The sequence below is a fragment of the Oncorhynchus tshawytscha genome, linkage group LG30 (assembly GCF_018296145.1).
Source record: "Oncorhynchus tshawytscha isolate Ot180627B linkage group LG30, Otsh_v2.0, whole genome shotgun sequence".
NCBI classification, from domain to species: domain Eukaryota; kingdom Metazoa; phylum Chordata; class Actinopteri; order Salmoniformes; family Salmonidae; genus Oncorhynchus; species Oncorhynchus tshawytscha.
The window spans coordinates 18,575,496-18,600,743 of record NC_056458.1 but is presented as its reverse complement, the minus strand read 5'-3'; the positions used below and the strand labels follow the sequence as shown (position 1 = coordinate 18,600,743).

General features: G+C 42.2%; 2 protein-coding genes and 1 long non-coding RNA gene across 3 annotated transcripts; 1 reads left to right on the top strand and 2 right to left on the bottom strand.

Annotated features, from left to right (window-relative positions):
- Positions 1-32: 32 nt before the first annotated feature.
- Positions 33-14,910, bottom strand: LOC112228612 (chromatin complexes subunit BAP18). The gene is made up of 6 exons (XM_024394079.2): positions 14,581-14,910; positions 14,356-14,450; positions 1,586-1,687; positions 1,076-1,302; positions 741-845; positions 33-597 (listed from the first exon to the last, which is right to left on the bottom strand). Exons 1-6 carry the CDS (start codon positions 14,599-14,601, stop codon positions 533-535), a joined length of 615 nt encoding a protein of 204 aa, XP_024249847.1. The 5' UTR covers positions 14,602-14,910; the 3' UTR covers positions 33-532.
- Positions 14,911-14,950: 40 nt separating this feature from the next.
- On the top strand, positions 14,951-22,269 carry LOC112228613 (ribonuclease kappa-B). The gene is made up of 3 exons (XM_024394080.2): positions 14,951-15,171; positions 21,197-21,279; positions 21,444-22,269. Exons 1-3 carry the CDS (start codon positions 15,094-15,096, stop codon positions 21,586-21,588), a joined length of 306 nt encoding a protein of 101 aa, XP_024249848.1. The 5' UTR covers positions 14,951-15,093; the 3' UTR covers positions 21,589-22,269.
- Positions 22,270-22,421: 152 nt separating this feature from the next.
- Positions 22,422-24,791, bottom strand: LOC121841398. Its single transcript, XR_006080414.1, has 3 exons — positions 24,459-24,791; positions 23,601-24,284; positions 22,422-23,515 (listed from the first exon to the last, which is right to left on the bottom strand). It is a non-coding gene; the product is annotated as an uncharacterized LOC121841398 (long non-coding RNA).
- Positions 24,792-25,248: the final 457 nt, after the last annotated feature.

Sequence of the window (25,248 nt, the reverse complement as noted above, 5' to 3'; positions counted from 1 at the left end):
ACATTCTTCGAGCCCAGTGAAACAGACACAAAAGAGATTAACATTTTACTACACATCAACATAAGAGGAATCATGTCATGCACAACCATTGTGAACAAAATGAAATACCAGTAATAGCTGGATAGCTGGTGTCTTGCATTTATAAATATCAACCAGTGGTAGACAACATGTACACTCACTCTACGTTACACGATGGACATCTGCACTGAAACACCATTTCTCTCTGGAGATCATGAACAGCATATGTAGCTGCAATACACTACTTTGAAAATTAGCAGAGCAAATAAATGTTACAATACAAAAAAGCTATACATCACAAACTAGGTTTGTGAGAAACAGCCAAATAGAAGGGTTCCTCAGTAGAAATGACTGAATAGAGAGGTACATGATGGGGAGAGGGGTCTGTTCATAAAAATACACATCTGCTTAAATGTGTCCAAAAATGCTCTGTAACAAAGATACTAACTGTAGTCTGCTCTCTGGTGATATAGGGACTGAGTGTTTCCAACCCAATGGTACAGTGGGTTAGAGGTCAGCGAGACAGGAGGGGCAGGTCACTGGAGTTCATGATTAGGCTGGAGTCCAGGTTGAGGCTTTCTGGGAAAACAAGATGAGCCACATAGATTTAAGACAGAACTGATGAAGACACTATTCAGCTAAATACCTTGGACTTTGGCATAATGCCACAATGTGAACCATGTTGATTGAGAGCCAGTGATGGAGCAGATATTATCATTCACCTTGATCAAAGTTGAGCTTCTTGGTGTTGGAACTATCTCCCAGTCCCTCAATGTCCACCAAGTCACTGTTCACATCAGAGTCATTCAGAGCACTGAGCGTCACATCTACACACAGACAGGGAAACATGTTAGTAAACTTGCACATACATTCAAGTCAGCCAATGTTTGCGGTAAACGCATCACAAGTATTGATTCGAATAGTGTTAGCATATTTCAAAAGAAATGTCTTTATTCGATTTTCATCCATAGTCAAAAGACAAACTAAAATCAGTATACAAGCCATATTCATTACAATCCCTGTCCCATGACATAAAGGCCTGTATCATTCCACTTACCTGCTGTTTTCTGTTTCTTGATGGCAGCGGGCATAGAGGGGCTCTGCAGCCCTGTAGTCACGACAACCTGTGAGGTGGGCACTGCAATGACAGTGGGGGCCACGGGTGCTAGTGCGGCTGCCATGATGACTGTAGTCTTCTTGGTGATCTTTTTGGGGGAGTCAGAGGAGAGGGGCACCCTGCTGTCCTCATACAGTTTCCTCTTCACTGTTGTCTTTATCTGGGCTCTGCATAAAACAGAGGAGGCAACAGATTGGTTATGTGATTTTCATACAGGTTTAAACATATGATGTATAATGGTAAACAAGGTAATTTGCCAACAGAGATGTCAGGAGTTGAAGTCAACCCCACCAGATGTCTTCTTTAGAAAAAATGCAGTAAAGATACCAGATCAATGGATGAAAGATTGTAAGAGTGGGTGCAGTATGATGAGAAAGAAAGAAAGATTGAAAGTGTGGCAGGATAGAATAAACATGGATTGCAAGAAAGAGGGGACAGAAGGGTCCTTACACAGTGCGCTCCTTAATCACAGAGCTTATACTGTTCAGATCATCACCGAAGCGCCGCACAGCTGACCGCAGCATCTCGACCTCCGTCTCTGTCCATTTGGCTCTGGGGAGAGGGGTATAGTAATGGGAAGAAGAAAGGAGAAGAGTCAGTAGGAAGGTTTCCATTGACCCAGATTTATCACCCCCAAAAAAACATTGCCGTGCGTAATGGAAACGGCAGATACAATTGTTTCTTTGTAGGACTTAAACTATTACGGACTACAAAAGGGAAACCCAGACGGGAGCTGCCCAGTGACGCGAGCCTACCAGACGAGCTAAATTCCTTTTATGCTCGCTTCGAGGCAAGCAACACTGAAGCATGCACAAGGGCACCAGCTGTTCTGTATGACTGTGTGATAACGCTCTCGGTAGCCGATGTGAGCAAGACCTTTAAACAAGTCAACATTCAAAGCCCCGGGGCTAGATGGATTACCAGGACGTGTACTCAAAGCATGTGCGGACCAACTGGAAAGTGTCGTCACTGACATTTTCAACCTCCCCCTGACTGAGTCTGTAATACCTACATGTTTCAAGCAGACCACCATAGTCCCTGTGCCAAAGGAAGCGAAGGTAACCTGCCTAAATGATTACCACCCCGTAGCACTCACGTCGGTAGCCATGAAGTGCTTAGAAAGGCTGGTCATGGTTCACATCAACAGCATCCTCCCGGATACCCTAGACCCACTCAAATTCGCATACCGCCCCAACAGATCCACAGATGACACAATCTCAATCGAACTCCACACTGCCCTTTCACACCTGGACAAAAGGAACACCTATGTGAGAATGCTGTTCATTGACTGCAGCTCAGCGTTCAACACCATAGTGCACACAAAGCTCATCACTAAGCTAAGGACCCTGGGACTAAACAGCTCCCTCTGGATCTGGATCCTGGACTTCCTGACGGGCTGCACCCAGGTGGTAAGGGTAGGAAACAACACGTCTACCAAGCTGATCCTCAACACTGGGGCCCCTCAGGGGTGTGCACTTAGTCCCCACCTGTACTCCCTGTTCACCCACGACTGCGTGGCCAAACATGACTCCAACACCATCATTAAGTTTGCTGATATCAACAGTGGTAGGCCTGATCACCGACAACAATGAGACAGCATATAAGGAGGTCAGAGAACTGGCAGTGTGGTGCCAGGACAACAATCTCTACCTCAAGGTGAACAAGACAAAGGAGCTGATCGTGGACTACAGGAAAAGGCTGGCCGAACAGGCCCCCATTAACATCAACGGGGCTGTAGTAGAGCGGGTAGAGAGTTTCAAGTTCCTTGGTGTCCACATCACCAATGATCTATCATGGTCGAAACACAACAAGACAGTCATGAAGAGGGCACGACAAAACCTTTACCCCCTCAGGAGACTGAAAAGATTTGGCACGGGTCCACAGATCCTCAAAAGGTTCTATAGCTGCACCATCGAGAGCATCCTGACTGGTTGCATCACCACCTGGTATGGCAACTGCTCGGCATCTGACCGTAAGGTGCTACAGAGGGTAGTGCGTACGGCCCAGTACATCACTGGGGCCAAGCTTCCTGCAATCCAGGACCTATATAATAGGCGGCGTCAGAGGAAAGCCCATAAAATTGTCAGACTCCAGTCACCCAAGTCAGGCTGTTTTCTCTGTTACCGGCAAGCGCCAAGTCTGGGACTAAAAGGCTCCTTAACGGCTTCTACCCCCAAGCCATAAGACTGCTAAACAAAATGGCCACCGGACTATTACATTAACGTCACCTCCATTTGTTTTCTACACTGCTGCTACTCGCTGTTTATTATCTATGCATAGTCACTTCACCCCTACCTACATGTAAAGTCGTGGCCAAGTTTTGAGAATGACACATTCATTTTCACAAAGTCTGCTGCCTCAGTTTGTATGATGGCAATTTACATATACTCCATGCCAACAGTAAAGCATCCTGAGACCATTCATGTGTGGGGGTTGCATCTCAGCCAAGGGAGTGGGCTCACTCACAATTTTGCCTAAGAACACAGCCATGAATAAAGAATAGTACCAACACATCCTCCGAGAGCAACTTCTCCCAACCACCCAGGAACAGTTTGGTGACGAACAATGCCTTTTCCAGCATAATGGAGCACCCTACCAGAAGGCAAAAGTGATAACTAAGTAGCTCAGGGAACAAAAAAAATAATTATATTTTGGTCCATGGCCAGGAAACTCTCCAGACCTGAATCCCATTGAACTTGTGGTCAATCCTCAAGAGGTGGGTGGACAAACAAAAACCCACAAATTCTGTCCAACTCCAAGCATTGATTATGCAAGAATGGGCTGCCATCAGTCAGGATGTGGCCCAGAAATTAATTGACATCATGCCAGGACGGATTGCAGAGGTCTTGAAAAAGAAGGGTCAACACTGCAAATATTGACTCTTTGCATCAATTTCATGCAATTGTCAATAAAAGCCTTTGACACTTATGAAATGGTTGTAATTATACTTCAGTATTCCATAGTAACATCTGACAAAAATATCTAAAGTCACTGAAGCAGCAAACTTTGTGAAAATTAATATGTGTCATTCTCAAAACTGTTGGCCATGACTAATCTGTACCCCCGCACACTGACTCAGTACCGGTACCCCCTGTATATAGCCTTGTTTTGGATTACTTTAGCTTATTTGCTAACTATTTTCTTAACTCTTCTTGAACTGCACTGTTGGTTAAGGGCTTGTAAGTAAGGTCTACACTTGTTGTATTTGGCGCATGTGACAAAGTTTGATTTGATTTGACAAGGATTGTCCTGACTTTCAAGAATGCCTGAACTGCTTCGCCTTCTTTTTCTGGTCGGCTGGATGCAAGTTTCACCATCCAATTATTTCAGATCTACAGGACAGCAAGTTTTACCATGGCAGGGACTGTGGAGATATGTTGGCACATGAGAATTATTAGAATATGGCAAATTAGTCACTTCTTGCGTTCTATAAATGCTGGCTTTTGTGGGCTCGTGAAACATACTGTGCATTCGGGAAGGTATTCAGACCCTTTGACTTTTTTCCACTGTTACGTTTCAGCCTTATTCTAAAATGTATTAAATCGTCCCCCCTCAATCTACACACAATACCCCATAATGACAAAGCAAAACAAAAAAAACTGGTTTTTAGAATTTTTGGCTAATTTCTATCAAATAAAAAAACATATCAAATGTGCATATGTATTCAGACCCTTTACTCAGTACTTTGTTGAAGCACATTTGGCAGCGATTATAGCCTGGAGTCTTCTTTGGTATGATGCTACAAGCTTGGCACACCTGTATTTAGGGAGTTTCTCCTATTCTCTCAGCAGATCATCTCAAGCTCTGTCAGGTTGGATGGAGAGCATCGCTGCACAGTTATTTTCAGGTCTCTCCAGAGATGTTCGACTGGGTTCAAGTCCGGGCTCTGGCTGGGCCACTCTGACATTCAGAGACTTGTCCCGAAGCCACTCTTGCATTGTCTTGGCTGTGTGCTTCGGGTTGTTGTCCTTTTGGAAGGTGAACCTTTGCCCCCAGTCTGAGGTCCTTCAAACAGATCGCTCTGTACTTTGCTCCGTTAACCTTACCCTCAATCCTGACTAGTCTCGCAGTCCCTGCCCCTGAAAAACATCCCCACAGCATGATGCTGCCACCACCATGCTTCACCGTAGGGATGGTGTCAGGTTTCCTCCAGACGTGACGCTTGGCATTCAGGCCAAAGAGTTCAATCTTGTTTTCATCAGACCAGAGAATCTTGTTTTTCATGGTCTGAGTGCTTTACATGGCCTTTGGCAAACTGCAAGCAGGTCTCGGAGCTCTACGGACAATTCGACCTCATGGCTTGGTTTTTGCTCTGACATGCACTGTCAACTAAGGGACCTTATATAGACGTGTGTGCCTTTCCAAATTGAATTTATCACAGGTGGACTCCAATCAAGTCGTAGAAACATCAAGGATGATCAATGGAAACAGGATGCACCTGATCTCAATTTCAAGATCTCAAGTCTCATAGCAAAGGGTCTGAATACACATTAAAAATAAAAACGTGCCTTATTTACATAAACATGCAAATATTTCTAAAAACCTGTTTTTGCTTTGTCATTGTGGTATTTTGTGTAGATTGTTGAGGGGGGAAAAGTATTTAATCCATTTTAGAATAAGGCTGTAACGTAACAAAATGCAGAAAAATTCAGTCAATGCGGAACATTTCAAGAACTTTGAAAGTTTCTTCAAGTGCAGTTGCAAAAACCAAGCGCTATGATGAAACTGGCTCTAATGAGGACCACTACAGGAAAGGAAGACCCAGAGTTACCTCTGCTGCAGAGTCAACTGCATCTCAGATTGCAGCCATAATAAATGGTTCACAGAGTTCAAGGAACGGACACATCTCAACATCAACTGTTCAGAGGAGACTGCGTCAACCAGGCCTTCATGGTCTAATTGCTGCAAAGAAACCACTACTAAAGGACACCAATAAGAAGAAGAGACTTGCTTTGACTGGTGGAAATCTGTCCTTTGGTCTGATGAGTCCAAATTTGAGATTTTTGGTTCCAACCGCTGTGTCTTTGTGAGATACAGAGTAGGTAAGTGGATGATCTCTGCATGGGTGGTTCCCACTGTGAAGCATGGCGGAGGTGGTGTGATGGTGCTTTGCTGGTGACACTGATTTATTTAGAATTCAAGGCACACTTAACCAGCAAGGCTACCATAGCATTCTGCAGCGATACGCCATCCCATCTGGTTTGCACTTAGTGGGACTATCATTTGTTTTTCAACAGGACAATGACCCGAAACCCACCTCCAGATTTTATAAGGGCTATTTGACCAAGGAAATTGATGGAGTGCCGCATCAGATCACCCGACCACAACCCAATTGAGATGGTTTGGAATGATTTGGACCGCAAAGTGAAGGAAAAGCAGCCAACAAGCATTCAGCATGTGTGGGAGCTCCTTCAAGACGGTTGGAAAAAGCATTCCTCATGACGCTGGTTGAGAGAATGCCAAGAGTGTGCAAGCTGTCATCAAGGCAAAGGGTGGTTCTTTTGAAGAATATATTTGGTAACACTTTTTTGTTGATTACTACATGATTCGACAATGTAGGTTATTGTAGGTTATTGTGAAAAAGTTTGTTTTTGGTGTGACGTCATTACATCCAGCTGTTTTTATTGACAAGACAGATAAATGGAAATGAAATTGTCGCATCTATTTTCCATGCAATCTTTGTAAACTGACAAAAAATAAATAATAATCACTGCTACTGTTATTGCTGGACAATTCCACAGTAACAGAGTGATGTTGAGATTTTCAACTTTAAAATGTATGTCAAACAAAAACAAACGACTGCAAAGTTAAACAAACCATATAACTATGCACAACTAGCAGTGGCGATTTTAGCATGTAAATCTTGGTGGGGCAAAAAATTTTTTAAGTGGAATTACATACCAGCAAAGCCACTACAACACTAAATAATACATTAATTGCACTATAACAGTGACAAACGGTGCCCACAAACTGTTAGGGCCTACATAAAGCTGCCCCGACATCTTACCACTGCTACACCTGGCTATCAGCGGAGCCTTGTCTGGCAGCGAAACAGTTCATTCAGCCTCATTTACTGTCTTTAAAAAAAAACATAGCTGATATGGCTGACTTGCTTAAACAAATGTGATTTCTCATGACAATTGAGATCTACAAATTATGGCATAAGGGGACGACAAGTGGATAAAAGGCAATCCGTAATTTCGATTAAGACAATGAGCGAGCTAGAACGGACGTAACGTTAGTCAATATAACTATTTGTTTAGCACTTTTGAAATGTACAGCAACAGAATTTACGACATGGGCCGTTCTTACAGTGCTCTCCCTGTACACCATGCTAGAACCGTAGGATAAATAAAGGGGGCATATAAGCAGACAATGAAAGCTCTTACAATATTCAATTATTACATTTCTCTAAAACAGGTTATAGGCTACAGAAGAACAGTCAGAACAGTAGTCGAAATTAAGAGGGGTAAATAGACCAAATTATTAGGGTGAGGCACATGGGCTACAAACATCTTACTACACAACATACACTTAGTACTACTTTCTTATCTATAGTATACATATATCCCTGCACTACAGTATACATACACTGCTCAAAAAAATAAAGGGAACACTAAAATAGCACATCCTAGATCTGAATGAATGAAATATTCTTATTAAATACTTTTTACTTTACATAGTTGAATTTGCTGACAACAAAATCACAAAAATTATCAATGGAAATAAAATCTATCAATCCATGGAGGTCTGGATTTGGAGTCACACTCAAAATTAAAGTGGATAACCATACTACAGGCTGATCCAACTTTGATGTAATGTCCTTAAAACAAGTCAAAATGAGGCTCAGTAGTGTGTGTGGCCTCCACGTGCCTGTATGACCTCCCTACAACGCCTGGGCATGCTCCTGATGAGGTGGCGGATGGTCTCCTGAGGGATCTCCTCCCAGACCTGGACTAAAGCATCCGCCAACTCCTGGACAGTCTGTGGTGCAACGTGGCGTTGGTGGATGGAGCGAGACATGATGTGCTCAATTGGATTCAGGTCTGGGGAACGGTCGGGCCAGTCCATAGCATCAATGCCTTCCTCTTGCAGGAACTGCTGACACACTCCAGCCACATGAGGTCTAGCATTGTCTTGCATTAGGAGGAACCCAGGGCCAACCGTACCAGCATATGGTCTCACAAGGGGTCTGAGGATCTCATCTCGGTACCTAATGGCAGTCAAGCTACCTCTGGCGAGCACATGGAGAGCTGTGCGGCCCCCCAAAGAAATGCAACCCCACACCATGACTGACCCACCGCCAAACCGGTCATGCTGGAGGATGTTGCAGGCAGCAGAACGTTCTCCACGGCGTCTCCAGACTCTGTCACGTCTGTCACATGTGCTCAGTGTGAACCTGCTTTCATCTGTGAAGAGCACAGGGCGCCAGTGGCGAATTTGCCAATCTTGGTGTTCTCTGGCAAATGCCAAACGTCCTGCACGGTGTTGGGCTGTAAGCACAACCCCCACCTGTGGACGTCGGGCCCTCATTACCACCCTCATGGAGTCTGTTTCTGACCGTTTTAGCAGACACATGCACATTTGTGGCCTGCTGGAGGTCATTTTGCAGGGCTCTGGCAGTGCTCCTCCTGCTCCTCCTTGCACAAAGGCAGAGGTAGCAGTCCTGCTGCTGGGTTGTTGCCCTCCTATGGCCTCCTCCACGTCTCCTGATGTACTGGCCTGTCTCCTGGTAGCGCCTCCATGCTCTGGACACTACGCTGACAGACACAGCAACCCTTCTTGCCACAGCTCCCATTGATGTGCCATCCTGGATGAGCTGCACTACCTGAGCCACTTGTGTGGGTTGTAGACTCCGTCTCATGCTACCACTAGAGTGAAAGCACCGCCAGCATTCAAAAGTGACCAAAACATCAGCCAGGAAACATAGGAACTGAGAAGTGGTCTGTGGTCACCACCTCCAGAACCACTCCTTTATTGGGGGTGTCTTGCTAATTGCCTATAATTTCCACCTGTTGTCTATTCCATTTGCACAACAGCATGTGAAATGTATTGTCAATCAGTGTTGCTTCCTAAGTGGACAGTTTGATGTCACAGAAGTGTGATTGACTTGGAGTTACATTGTGTTGTTTAAGTGTTCCCTTAATTTTTTTTGAGCAGTGTATATCCCTGGTTTATAACATCATTTAAGAAGCAGCATACAAAAAAATGTTGGACTCACATTGTTGTGCTTGGCTCACTTGAACAGTTGATGAGGCGGTCCACCAAGTTAAGAGTTGTTTTGAGCGTGGCACAAATTATGCTTCATTGACAGCATGGCCAATGTTGACTGTTTATCATTTTAAATTTGGAAAAGAGCCCCTTAATCTCAGATTTTGCACCACACAGCCACTGTCACTGATTCCTTCCAAACCACTGAATGAGATTTCCAACTTGTTGTGTAATGTTTATGTCCAATGGCCGATGAGCACCGATACGTTTTATTTATAATTTCTCTTCATATGACAAGGTTTAAAAAGGATTTGCCAGTAGATAGAAATAGGGTGCAGGCCAGGCAGCAGGCTGTTAGCACCAGCACAGTCAGTGTAGTCAGCTCAGCTATCCCCATTGAGACCGTGTCTGTGCCTCGACCTAGGTTGGACAAAATTAAACATGGCGGTGTTCGCCTTAGCAATCTCACTAGGATAAAGACCTCCTCCATTCATGTCATTATTGAAAGAGATTGTGATACCTCACATCTCAAAATAGGGCTACTTAATGTTAGATCCCTTATTTTAAAAAGGCAGTTATAGTCAATGAACTAATCACTGATCATAATCTTGATGTGATTGGCCTGACTGAAACATGGCTTAAGCTTGATGAATTTATTGTGTTAAATGAGGCCTCACCTACTGGCTACACTAGTGACCATATCCCCCGTGCATCCCGCAAAGGCGGAGGTGTTGCTAACATTTACGATAGCAAATTCTGTCATGAAATCTATGCAGCCTACTCAATCACTTTTTATAGCTACTGTTTACAGGCCTCCCGGGCCATATACAGCATTCCTCATTGAGTTCCCTGAATTCCTATCGGACCTTGTAGTCATAGCAGATAATATTCTAATTTTTGGTGACTTTAATATTCACATGGAAAAGTCCACAGACCCACTCAAAGGCTTTCGGAGCCATCATCGACTCAGTGGGTTTTGTCCAACATGTCTCTGGACTTACTAACTGTCACAGTCATACTCTGGACCTAGTTTTGTCCCATGGAATAAATGTTGTGGATCTTAATGTTTTTCCTCATAATCCTGGACTATCGGACCACCATTTTTTTACATTTGCAATTGCAACAAATAATCTGCTCAGACCCCAACCAAGGAACATCAAAAGTCATGCTATAAATTCACAAACACAAAGATTCCTTGATGTCCTTCCAGACTCCCTCTGTCTACCCAAGGATGTCAGAGGACAAAAATCAGTTAACCACCTAACTGAGGAACTCAATTTAACCTTGCGCAATACCCTAGATGCAGTTGCACCCCTAAAAACTAAAACATTTCTCATAAGAAACTAGCTCCCTGGTATACAGAAAATACCCGAGCTCTGAAGCAAGCTTCCAGAAAATTGGAACGGAAATGGCGCCACACCAAACTGGAAGTCTTCCGACTAGCTTGGAAAGACCGTATCGAAGAGCCCTTACTGCTGCTCGATCATCCTATTTTTCCAACTTAATTGAAGAAAATAAGAACAATCTGAAATGTATTTTTGATACTGTCGCAAAGCTAACTAAAAAGCAGCATTTCCCAAGAGAGGATGGCTTTCACTTCAGCAGTAATAAATTCATGAACTTCTTTGAGGAAAATATCATGATTATTAGAAAGCAAATTACGGACTCCTCTTTAAATCTGCGTATTCCTTCAAAGCTCAGTTGTCCTGAGTCTGCACAACTCTGCCAGGACCTAGAATCAAGAAAGACACTCAAGTGTTTTAGTACTATATCTCTTGACACAATGATGAAAATAATCATGGCCTCTAATCCTTCAAGCTGCATACTGGACCCTATTCCAACTAAACTACTGAAAGAGCTGCTTCCTGTGCTTGGCCCTCCTATGTTGAACATAATAAACATCTCTCTATCCACCGGATAGGTACCAAACTCACTAAAAGTGGCAGTAATAAAGCTTCTCTTGAAAAAGCCAAACCTTGACCCAGAAAATATAAAAAACTAAAATCGGCATATATCGAATCTTCCATTCCTCTCAAATTTGAGAAAAGGCTGTTGCGCGGCAACTCACTGCCTTCCTGAAGACAAACAATGTATACGAAAATGTTTCAGTCTGATTTTAGACCCCATCATACCACTGAGACTGCACTTGTGAAGGTGGTAAATTACCTTTTAATGGCATCAGACCGAGGCTTTGCATCTGTCCTCGTGCTCCTAGACCTTAGTGCTGCTTTTGATACCATCGATCACCACATTCTTTTGTAGAGATTGGAAACCCAAATTGGTCTACACGGACAAGTTCTGGCCTGGTTTAGATCTTATCTGTCGGAAAGATATCAGTTTGTCTCTGTGAATGGTTTGTCCTCTGACAAATCAACTGTAAATTTCGGTGTTCCTCAAGGTTCCGTTTAAGAACCACTATTGTTTTCACTATATATTTTCACCTCTTGGGGATGTCATTCGAAAACATAATGTTAACTTTCACTTCTATGTGGATGACACACAGCTGTACATTTCAATGAAACATGGTGAAGCCCCAAAATGTCCCTCGCTAGAAGCCTGTGTTTCAGACATAAGGAAGTGGATGGCTGCAAACTTTCTACTTTTAAACTCGGACAAAACAGAGATACTTGTTCTAGGTCCCAAGAAAAAGAGATATTTTGTTGAATCTGACAATTAATCTTAATGGTTGTACAGTCGTCTCAAATAAAACTGCTAAGGACCTCGGCGTTACTCTGGACCCTGATCTCTCTTTTGAAGAACATATCAAGACTGTTTCAAGGACAGCTTTTTTCCATCTACTTAACATTGCAAAAATCAGAAACTTTCTGTCCAAAAATGATGCAGAAAAATGTATCCATGCTTTTGTTACTTCTAGGTTAGACTACTGCAATGCTCCACTTTCCGGCTACCCAGATAAAACACTAAATACACTTCAGTTAGTGCTTAATACGGCTGCTAAAATCCTGACTAGAACCAAAAAATTGGATCATATTACTCCACTGCTAGTCTCCCTACACTGGCTTCCTGTCAAGGCAAGGGCTGATTTCAAGGCTTTACTGCTAACCTACAAAGCATTACATGGGCTTGCTCCTACCTGTCTCTCTGATTTGGTCCTGCTGTACATACCTACACGTACACTACGGTCACAAGACGCAGGCCTCCTAATTGTCCCTAGAATTTCTAAGCAAACAACTGGAGGCAGGGCTTTCTCCTATAGAGCTCAATTTTTATGGAGTGGTCTGCCTACCCATGTGAGAGACGCAAACTCGGTCTCAACCTTTAAATCTTTACTGAAGACTCATCTCTTCAGTGGGTCATATGATTGAGTGTAGTCTGGCCTGGGAGTGTGAAGCTGAATGGAAAGGCTCTGGAGCAACAAACCGCCCTTGCTGTCTCTGCCTGGCTGGTTCCCCTCTTTCCACTGGGATTCTTTGCCTCTAACCCTATTACAGGGGCTGAGTCACTGGCTTACTGGTGCTCTTTCATGCCGTCCCTAGGAGGGGTGCGTCACTTGAGTGGGTTGAGTCACTGATGTGATCTTCCTGTCTGGGTTGGCGCCCCCCCTTGGGTTGTGCCGTGGCGGATATCTTTGTGGGCTATACTCGGCCTTGTCTCAAAATGGTAAGTTGGTGGTTGAAGATATCCCTCTAGTGGTGTGGGGGCTGTGCTTTGGCAAAGTGGGTGGGGTTATATCATTCCTGTTTGGCCCTGGGGGGTATCAGGGGGTATCATCGGATGGGGCCACAGTGTCTCCTGACCCCTCCTGCCTCAGCCTCCAGTATTTATGCTGCAGTAGTTTGTCGGGGGGCTAGGGTCAGTTTGTTATGTCTGGAGTACTTCTCCTGTCTTATCCTGTGTCCTGTGTGAATTTAAGTATGCTCTCTCTAATTCTCTCTTTCTTTCTCTCTCTCGGAGGACCTGAGCCCGAGGACCATGCCTCAGGACTACTTGGCATGATGACTCCTTGCTGTCCCCAGTCCACCTGGCCGTGCTGCTGTTCCAGTTTCAACTGTTCTGCCTGTGATTATTATTATTTGACCATGCTGGTCATTTATGAACATTTGAACATCTTGGCCATGTTCTGTTATAATCTCCATTGCTTGCTGTTTGGGGGTTTAGGCTGGGTTTCTGTACAGCACTTTGAGATATCAGCTGATGTACGAAGGGCTATATAAATTAATTTGATTTGATTTTGATTTGACTTGATTAATGATGATGACTGCTAGCTAAGATTTTGAAAGTATGATGTTGACATGATCAGTCCAATCAAAACTCCTGTACATATAATATGATTTGATGTAATTTTATCTGTGGCCAATGACCTTGAGCCTTCTTGGATGGGCACTTCTATGACAGTAGCCAAAGGGCTTGAATTTTCAATGTCTCTTACACATGGCAGTGACGTAAAGTCCCCATGAGTGACAGAATACTGAGCCAATCCCGACGCCACGCTCTGTATTTTCTGCTGGCTTGCCCCACCACCACAGAAAGCACTGACTGAGCTAGGCTAAAACACCTGCATTTTGGAGCTGCCTTAATCAAGAAAATAAAAAAAGAGACCATGTTTGTATGCAGCTTTATTAACTAAATATATATTTCTACATTGTTCAAAACTGATATGTGACGCATATTAATGCCAAAATAACATGCAAAACAGGCAAGCCCCCCCCCCTAAAAATCATGACGGGTCGCCACTGACAACTACTACTTTTAACAAAAATATATTTACTTTTAGAACATTTTTTATGGTTTGTGCTGTCATTCTATTACCAAACGTTGCATCCTCACTATTATTCAAGTAAATGTGTTTTTGTAAAATTTTCTGTGGAAATTGTTAAGTAGTCCTTGTGCATAGAGTTGTATGGTATGTTTAACTTAGCAATCCATGGTTTTTGTTTGACATATATTTTAAAGTGAAAATCGGAGTCTCAGCATCACTCTTATTGTGGAATAACTAGACCTTAATCCCCATATTGTTTTTGAGTGAGTGAAAGAGAGTGTACACTCACCCTGCAGGGCTAGAGTCAGCTACTGGATGCAGCTGCATGGTAAGCTCACCCAGCTTGGTGAAGGCTGCTCCTGCTGCAGAGAATATTTCTCCCACCTGTCACAGAAATAGAGACATGGAAACGTAATAGTATTAAATTAGCTTAGGGCCATATCATATGACGCATTCACACTGTGGTTACTAGTAAAATAGAGAAGCACTATTTAAGATCTTAGACTGTTCGTACCTTAGTAGAGGCTGAAGTCATTTTGGGCTGTTACTGTAGCTTGCTATCCCAGTCAACAACAATAGCAAATGTCTTAGGGGAAGCTAACGTAAGCAGGGTAGTTACAATAAAAGGCGGCAAATTAAGGGTTTCAATAATTAAGACGCAAGACAAATTCGCATAGACTAATGCGTTTACGAAGTCTAACTTTGTCTTTTGAAAACTACATTTTTCAATTTCGGAACAAAACGGTCAATTAAATTAATAAAGATGTGTTAACTAACTAGCTAGCTAGCTAGCTAGCTAGATGACTGTCGCGCGAGATTCGAGAAAGGGAGAAGGCGGGGCCTGACTGAGGACCAATTTTGATTGGTTTTCGTACCGAAATAGACGAACATTTACGGAAATTAACGACGGAAACGATTGTCATCTGACGCAGTCTAAGGACGACGCTCGTCCTTTGAGAAAAGAAAATACTGTTTTAGATTAGTGTATCGAAATTGGTTATTTTGTTAGAAAAGATAAAGTACAAGAATGCCATCCCTTTTATTCTGTGGTCCGAAAATGGCCGCTTGTGGAATAGTGATCAGCATATGGGGAGTCATCATGCTGGTAAGGATTAGCTGGCTAACGTTAGCTCCCACCCCATCCTTGTCAGTAAAGTATCTGCTGTAGCTAGCGTTAGTTATAGGTCGTGTCAAGATTTTCCACCTTTCGATATTAGCTACTTAACAGTCATGGTTTTTGACAAGACACCTGTAGGTGATTGTGTGCTAAAGTAACTTTAGCTTTTCATTATCTGATAATTAGAGCCAAATTGGGCAGCCGCAAGCTAGCTAGCAGCCTGGAGACCAGATGTTGAATTGCATTGGATTCAACGTCGGGCATAAATGAGCATTTTGATCAGAAAAGTTTCCTCTCACGACCTCTACAAACCAGAATGTTAAATAAAATGTCATTTACTTTACCGGTGTGTCCGTTTGCAGGTAGGAATGTGTCACACTATATCCACAGGAAAGTATAATCAGTGGTCGCATTATTAGCTTTCAGAAATATTCATTTTCAAAACTCAGACCATTAAAAAAAATGTTGCGGCTTAAACCAGTGCGCACATAGCATGTCTTCTCTTGAGAGCCAGATCTGCCTTCTGCGGCCTTTCTCAATAGCAAGGCTATGCTCACTGAGTCTGTACATCGTCAAAGATTTCCTTAATTTTTGGGTCAGTCACGGTGGTCAGGTATTCTGCCACTGTGTACTCTCTGTTTAGGGCCAAATAGCACTGTAGCTTTTCTGTTTTTGTCAAGTAATTATCTGTGTTTTTTCTCAAGATTTGGTTGGATCTAATTGTGTTGCTGTCCTGGGGTTCTGTTTGTTTGTGAACAGAGCCCAAGGACCAGCTTGCTTAGGGGCTCTTTTCCAGGTTTATTATTTCTCTGTACGTTATGGAAGGTTTAGTAATTGTTTTCCTTTTAAGTGGTTGTAGAATTGAATGGTTATTTTCTGGATTTTGATCATTAGTGGGTATCGGCCTAATTCTGCTCTGCATGCATTATTTGGTGTTTTATGTTGTACACGGAGGATATTTTTTGCAGAGTCCATTTGGTGTTTGTCCCATTTTGAGAATTCTTTGTTGGTGAGCGGACCCTAGACCTCACAACCATAAAGGGCAATGGGTTCTATATCTGATTTCAGCATTGTTAGTCAGATCCTAATTGGTATGGTGGGTATAATTTGTGGAACGTTCCAACGGGAATCTATTCCAAAAACTTTGTAAAGTACAAGGTTGCCAACAAACAACACATACAAAGTAGCACGTTCCATTCACCTAGCTAACTAGCTGCCGAATAGACATCAACTCACCTCGTAGCTTGTTCTAAAACTGTGTTGGCAACCTTGTCATTTACAACGTTTTTGGAACCGATTCCTGTTGAAACGTTCCACAAATTATTCTCACCATAATTGATATGTAAAATGTTATGTTCTTTTGATGGCATAGAAGGCCCTTGCCTTGTCTCTCAGATCGTTCACAGCTTTGTGGAAGTTACCTGTGGCGCTGAGGTATATACTGTTTTTTTTTTGTGCTCTAGGGCATTCATGGTCCTGGGAACTGGACCTTTTTTGGAACACTATTATTTTTGTCTTCCTGAGATTTACTGTCAGGGCCCAGGGCTGACAGAATCTGTGCAGAAGATCTAGGTGTTGCTGTAGGCCCTCCTTGGTTGGGGACAGAAGCACCAGATCATCAACAAACAGTAGACATTTGACTTCAGATTCTGGTAGGGTGAGGCCGGGTGCTGAGAACTGTTTTATTGCCCATGCGAATTCTTTTAAATATATATATCATGTTTTGAAGAGGGTGGGGCGTAAGCTGCATCCCAGTGTCATCTCCCAGCCCTATGGAAAAAAATGTTTCTATGCCAATTTTAACCGCACACTTGTTTGTCTACATGGATTTTATAATGTTGTATGTTTTTCTGGCCACTTACGTCGTCGTTTACGCTCATTCTTCAACATAAAGGCGTGAAACTACATCACAATGCTGTAGACACCTTAGGGAATACGTAGAAAAAGGAATCTGGTTGATATCCCTTTCAGTGGCCAATAGGGGTGCATAGGAACACAAAACATCTCATGTTTCAAAACATGAGTCACTTGCTTTCGCCTGTAATATCAGTTCTGTTATACTCACAGACAATATTTTGACAGTTTTTGAAACTTTAGAGTGTTTTCTATCCTAAGCTGTCAATTATATGCATATTCTAGCATCTGGTCCTGAGAAATAGGCGGTTTACTTAAAAATAGTGCCCCCTAGTTTCAAGAGGTTTTAATCAACAAAGCATGAGAAGACTTTGCCTTTGGTTTGTTTGTTTGTCAAATAGGGTGTGCAGGGTGAATACGTGGTCTGTCGTACGGTCATTTGGTAAAACAAATGTTTTTGACATTTTGCTCAGTACATGGTTTTTGCTGAGGAAATGTACAAGTCTGCTTTTAATGATAATGCAGAGGATTTTCCAATGGTTGCTGTTGACATGTCCCACGGTAGTTATTGGGGTCAAATTTGTCTCTACTTTTGTTGATTGAGGTGATCAGTCTTTGGTTCCAAATATTGGGGAATGTGCCTGAGGCCTTTTTGGGTTGGAGGGTTTGTATTTTGTCCTGTAGTTCGTTCAATATAATTGGAGAATCCAGTGAGTTCTGGTAGTCTTTAATAGTTTGTTCTAATACTTGTAATTGATCATGTATGTTTTTGCTGTTTGTTCTTTATCCCTCTCGGTCATGTCTAGATGGCATCCAGCTATGGTCAACTTTACCCTGTTTTTTTTTGGGGGGGGGGGCGTTGCATTTTAGCTAACCCTAACCCCTTTCCCCACCTTAGCCTAATTCTCCTAACCAGCTGTGCAATTTCTGCTAAACTTGTTATGAAAAGTAAATCCTAACAAAAGCTAGAGCCCTTCTAGCCATGACCCTTCTTCTCTGGTGAAAACATATTTTTATAACTAACCCAATGTAGACCAGAGCCTGTCGTTTCCATTGGGAGTAAATTAATCATAGTGGGCAGAACAAACAACGATGTATGCAGAGCCAAGCACGAGCTAGTGAGATCCTATTGGCACATTCTAGCATTTATTTGCATATTTCTGTGCACTCGTGGAATAACTCAATTCGCCTTTGCACTCCTAAACAATGCCGTTTTTAGAAACGTTGGCAAAGGCTAAAGTCTACAAAATACAGTACTCTGTTTGTTACAGATTCTAGTTTTGAAAACAGAAAACTGTATGGAGATAATGGTTCATCCATGAGAATATGAACAGAATGTCTGCCAAAATCCATCTCGCTCCATCTCCTCCCACTGCCTGCCACTGGGCTTCCTCACATCACCATATTTGGTAGTGAGTGGAAACGCCAATCGGATGCTTCCCTTATGTACATTGAAATATAATTTCAGTAGTCCTCTTATGATTTAATTTTTCTATCTCGCATAGCTCATGAATATGCCCTTGTGTGTGGGTGTGTATATATTTTTAATTTCTACATCCAGTGGGGCAAAAAAGTATTTAGTCAGCCACCAATTGTGCAAGTTCTCCCACTTAAAAAGATGAGAGAGGCCTGTAATTTGCATCATAGGTACACTTCAACTATGACAGATAAAATTAGAAAAAAAATCCAGAGAATCACATTGTAGGATTTTTTTGATGAATTTATTTGCAAATTAGGGTGGAAAATAAGTATTTGGTTACCTACAAACAAGCAAGATGTCTGGCTCTCACAGACCTGTAACTTATTCTTTAAGAGGCTCCTCTGTCCTCCACTCGTTACCTGTATTAATGGCACCTGTTTGAACTTGTTATCAGTATAAAAGACACCTGTCCACAACCTCAAACAGTCACACTCCAAACTCCACTATGGCCAAGACCAAAGAGCTGTCAAAGGACACCAGAAACAAAATTGTAGACCTGCACCAGGCTGGGAAGACAATCTGCAATAGGTAAGCAGCTTGGTTTGAATAAATCAACTGGGAGCAATTATTAGGAAATGGAAGACATACCAGACCACTAATCTCCCTCGATCTGGGGCTCCACGCAAGATCTCACCCCGTGTGGTCAAAATGATCACAAGAACGGTGAGCAAAGATCCCAGAACCACACGGGGGGACCTAGTGAATGACCTGCAGAGAGCTGGGACCACAGTAACAAAGCCTGCCATCAGTAACACACTACGCCGCCAGGGACTCAAATCCTGCAGTGCCAGACGTGTCCCCCTGCTTAAGCCAGTACATGTCCAGGCCCGTCTGAAGTTTGCTAGAGAGCATTTGGATGATCCAGAAGAAGATTGAGAGAATGTCAGATGAAACCAAATTATAACCTTTTGGTAAAAACTCGTTGTGTTTGGAGGACAAAGAATGCTGAGTTGCATCCAAAGAACACCATACCTACTGTGAAGCATGGGGGTGGAAACATCATGCTTTGGGGCTGTTTTTCTGCAAAGGGACCAGGATGACTGATCCGTGTAAAGGAAAGAATGAATGGGGCCATGTATCGTGAGATTTTGAGTGAAAACCTCCTTCCATCAGCAAGGGCGTTGAAGATGAAACGTGGCTGGGACTTTCAGCATGACAATGATCCCAAACACACCGCCCGGGCAACGAAGGAGTGGCTTCGTAAGAAGCATTTCAAGGTCCTGGAGTGGCCTAGCCAGTCTCCAGATCTCAACCCCATAGAAAATCTTTGGAGGGAGTTGAAAGTCCGTGTTGCCCAGCAACAGCCCCAAAACATCACTGCTCTAGAGGAGATCTGCATGGAGGAATGGGCCAAAATACCAGCAACAGTGTGTGAAAACCTTGTCAAATGTTTTCTGTAAGTCTTCACGTCTGTCATTGCCAACAAAGGGTATATAACAAAGTATTGAGAAACTTTTGCTGTGAACAAACTTCAGCTGTGAACCTCGCAATATTAAAGATTTGAATACATAACGGTACCAAAACCTATCAAAGTTCGTCATTGATTTATTTTCACATTTTTTTTGTACACTCACATGGCAATCAGACTAAAATACTGAATTCTGATGTGTGGGATATAGAGGAGGTGGTTGCTGTGTCGGTGAGAGGTTCTGCCTGTCACTTGTTCTCAACAGGCAGCCAGTCTCAGAAGGGGGACTGCAAAGTCCAGGCACTGCTGCTCTCTCTGTGTTTGCAGTGCTAGTGTTTTTAATCGTGTGTGTATTTCACATATTTATGTACCCATTATAATAGTGGAAGAACTTTCTTAGCAGAGAATGACAACATGACAACAGTAGCTGTAGATGATTTAATGAAAAGTTGGAGGGTGGTTGGTAATGGAGGACATCAGGTGGATCCACATCTGGGTGTTGGGCAGAACCCCTAGGTCCTGGAGAACAGGAGCAGAGTTAAAGGGAACAGGGTAGGAGACAGATGTAAACAAACAAACACACAGGTTACACTTTATTGTGAGAAAATGTGATATGATTTTCTGGATTTTTTTTCTCATTTTGTCTGTCATAGTTTAATTGTACCTATGATGCAAATTACAGGCCTCATCTTTTTAAGTGGGAGAACTTGCACAATTGGTGGCTGACTAAATACTTTTTTGCCCCACTGTATATACTGAGATTGTGACACTTAGATTGCACACAGGTGGACTTTATTGAACTAATTATGTGACTTCTGTAGGTAATTGGTTGCACCAGATCTTATTTAGGGGCTTCATAGCAAAGGGGGTGAATACATATGCACTCAACACTTTATTTTATAGAATTTTTTGAAACAAGTCATTTTTTTTGAATTTCACTTAGTAGTTAGCAGGTTGTCACTGTCAAAAACACCGTCCTTGGGGAGCAAATCTGAGGTGAACTAGGACTGCCCGCATCCTCCTTCGCAACTGCTACGAGGTAAAATGGAGCCAAGTAACCAGCATAGCAACGGATGCTTTGGTTCATTACTTAATCCGGTCAGAATGTTGCAAGTTTTGGCAACAGAAGCTAGAACTCATCGAATCCCGTAGAGGGGGACACTATTTGGCATGACAGGCCCTAATTGGCCCCGTAATACAAACCCCTTTACTCTCTGACTACACTGAATGTGCATAATGCATAACATATGTATTCTCTTGTTGTATTGTAGGTGATGTTGGGGATCTTCTTCAGTGCAAAGTCTGCTGTATTGATTGAGGACGTGCCCTTCACAGAGGAGGACATCCGCAATGAGTAAGTGGTGTGAAGAAAAGGAACCATTAGACTCTTACAATGAACTGAGTTTCTCTTCTAGTTTAGATCCCTTTTGAATTCACCCTTAGAAAACCATCCCATGTTGTCTCTTGGGTTTTCCCCCAAACTCAACTGTTTCTTTCATCGCTCTCTCTGCCCCACAGTAAGAACCCCCCGGGGACCATATATGGACTCTACAACCAGGTGGGCATCAACTGCTTCATCGCAGCAGCCATTTATGTTGCAGTGGGGGCGGTGTCACTCTGCCAGGTTCGACTCAACAAGCGCCAGGAGTACATGGTGACATAAGTTCCCCTGCAGCATCAGAAGATTACACACACACACACACTCTATTATTTCAAGTTCTCAAGGGAAGCAACCTTATAAAAAGCTATTTATTTGTAACTTCAGAGTAAAACATTCAACATAAGTCATGTCTGTTATGCTAATGAATCATTCCTTGTATTTGCATACAACTATTTATTGAATTGACCAAAAATGCGAACTGTCAATTGATCATGGTGAATAAAATTGTAAATCTTGTTCCCCTGAAGGACTATTTCAGTGTATACATCATGTGTGCTAGATAACTCAACACACATTCCTAGATGCAACAGACAACTACAAAGTTTTAAAAGATATATAGAACGATCTGTTTCAATAGAGCAATCGTAGTTCACAATGGTCAATGTTTGTCAAATCAAGAGATATGTCAAAAATGGTTAAATATGTACATTTTGTGTACTGTCTTTCGTGTTTGCTGTTGTGAATTGTATGCTGTTGAGATATAGCTCTTAATTTGTTAGTCACTTATGTAGTAGTTCCTCAGAAAAATATGGTGCACCAAATGTTTGAATGAAGTATTTATTTAATGTGTTTGTTTTCCTGAGTGTAATGATGTGAAAGGATCTATCTAAATGGTACTTGATGTGAAGGACCTCAATCTCTTGTAGATGTTCCCTGCAATAAACTGGAAGGATTAAAAGGAAATTGCTTCCTTGACAATACATGTTTGACAAAAGGCCATAGCCAAGCCTCCCCGAAAAGAAAACATGACGGTGGCAAGGATAAACATTGGGGTTTGATGGGCTCTATTCAATCCATATTGCAGAAGTTCAGCATTAAAGCCCAATTGAAATTTAAAGGCAATGGTCCCGCGTTGACGGTAAACGCTGCATATGTCTGCTCAATTGGAAATTACCATTGGATTGTTATTGCGCATACAGATTGAAATAGAGCCCTATGTACAGTATTTATAATACAGGCATCAGCCAGGTCTCTTTCAGCTTCTAATAAAAGCAATTTATTTTAGCTGAATACATTGTGTATAATAGTTTAAAGATAGAAATCCATTACCCCTCTCTTGCCACTGGTGAAATACAATGGTTTTACATGTGGAATTAAACTGAAATCAAACAAATCTTGGATTCAATGATATTTGTTTGCGGTGTACCACTTCAGCTCAGTTCATTAGTAAATGAAAAAGTTCAAGTAAAAATACAAATCAATACATTAACAATTATATTCTAGCTCAAGTCATTGGTTATGTGGCCAAAGTTGTCAGTAATCCAACTTTTCATCCACAAAACCTTTTATTATTCAGGATGGACTTCAATCTTTGAGAGTTGTAATTCTATTGCCTTGTATTTTTGCCTCTGCAAAAGGTGGCATTATCTTAAGAAGCCTCTCTTCAAAGTCTCCCTCAAGTTTAATGCCATAGGTCTGTACCAGGATCTCCGATGCTACATTGAAGGGTCTTAGCTTTCCATCTGTCTGTTTCCATGGTCACCCCCATCTTAGTACACTTTTCAATTGCTTCAATAGACAGCCTCACAGTCTCCAAAGTAGCAGGCTGGACCTAATTTACACCACAGAGTGAAAGAGACCATAACATTTATAGGTTTTGTATGAATATCATCACTAGCCTGCAATAAAGAGCTGATCATCTATTTGAAAAGCAGAGGCAATGGCAGACCACCCGGCCCTTAGTAACAGGATCCACCTTATAAACACTGGTTCTTCCAGTTGAGTTGAGAGAAATACTGTCAAAGTACTCACTGGAGTACACATTGGTCACCCTTACGGCATCTCCAACCAAAGCACTGCAGTTGCGGGCCTGCTCTCTCCAGAGACAGACCTCAATAGAACCAGTCTCATCCTGCAAGGTCATGCTGTGGTGCTCAATCAACTTCCTGGTGCTCTCCTTTTTCACATTCACTTTACTCACAGGTGTCATCTGAACAAAGAGAGGGTGTTGTTATCTAAAAACAATTAACAAAGGGTTATTTTAAGGTCATTTCAAGAGGTACTGTATGACTCACATCAATAACAGTTCCATCAATGCTCATCTAGCTGCCTGGGTAAGAGGCCTTGACATCAGGGATGGAGCAGATTGGATGGTGGGCCGGATCAATGAGCATTCTTGCCTCCAACTCCAGCCTCTGAGGAACTTCTAATTGGCTTCTTTTGGACACTTTTCCTTTTTTTGTGACCTTCACTATATCCCCTTCCACAATGAGGGCTTTGAACTGGTAAAAGCTTCCCTTTTGGAATAAGTCATATCACTCCTTCCCATATACAGTGACTTTGATACTGGCTGTGTCATCAGTCAGACCCACATGGAAAATAATGTGTATTTTCTTTGTCTTTGTGTCATAATATATCAGATCAGATTTTTAAAAATGTTTCATGTTAACACTTTATCGCCAAGTCCTCTCAGGTTTTTCATATCTGCGATGGTTAGTATCTGACAAACACAGTGTAGAAGAGGATCTGTCACACAATTTATAACCACATATAATATCCAATTGACTCTATGTGACCGATGAGGTATTTAACCCTTGACTCTAGGCATCTGTGTGACTCAAGCTCTGGGACCTAATGAGTCTTCAGGTTTCAGAAAAGGATAGGCTGAGTTTACACAGGCAGAAAGATTCTGAATTTTTAAATACAGCCAAACTTACACAGGAGTTGGATTTGCACTTGGAAGAGGGGGGAGGATTACCCTGAGAAAGTACAAATATGTGTGGTTCTGTCATATAAACATAATGGGTAGAACATACATAAATATTATTGTAATTATATGGGGGGGTTTAGTCAAACCATCCTCACCTATACCAGTTCAAAGTATCTGTATTGCTAACTTCAGCTTGTAAATGGATTGCAAAATGTGCCCATACCTTGTTATTTTCCCCTTGCACCTTGTTCTCTGGACCTTAAAACAAATGAGTCACAATGAATTCTGCTCAAAAGTGGCATGACAAAATTAAAATAATAATTGTCAAGTGAACATCTACAGTTCAAGTTGGAAATTTACATACACCTTAGCCAATACATTTAAACTCAGTTTTTCACAATTGCTGACATTTAATACTAGTAAAAATTCCCTGTCTTAGGTCAGTTTGGATTACAACTTTATTTGAAGAACGTGAAATGTCAGAATAATAGTAAAAATTGTGAATAATAATTGGTTTCTTTCATAACATTCCCAGTGGGTCAGAAGCTTACATGCACTCAATTAGTATTTGGTAGCATTGCCTTTAAATTGTTTAACTTGGGTCAAACGTTTCGGGTAGCCTTCCACAAACTTCCCACAATAAGTTGGGTGAATTTTGGCCCATTCCTCCTGACCGAGCCGGTGTCAGGTTTGTAGGCATCCTTGCTCGCACATGCTTTTTCAGTTCTTCCCACACATTTTCTATGGGATTGAGGTCAGGGCTTTGTGATGGCCACTCCAATACCTTGACTTGGTTGTCCTAAAGCCATTTTCCCACAACTTTGGAAGTATGCTTGGGGTCATTGTCCATTTGGAAGACCCATTTGTGACCAAGCTTTAACTTCCTGACTGATGTCTTGAGATGTTGCTTTAATATATCCACATAATTTTTCTGCCTCATGATGCCATCTATTTTGTGAAGTGCAGCAGTCCCTACTGCAGCACAGCACCCACACAACATGATGCTGCCACCC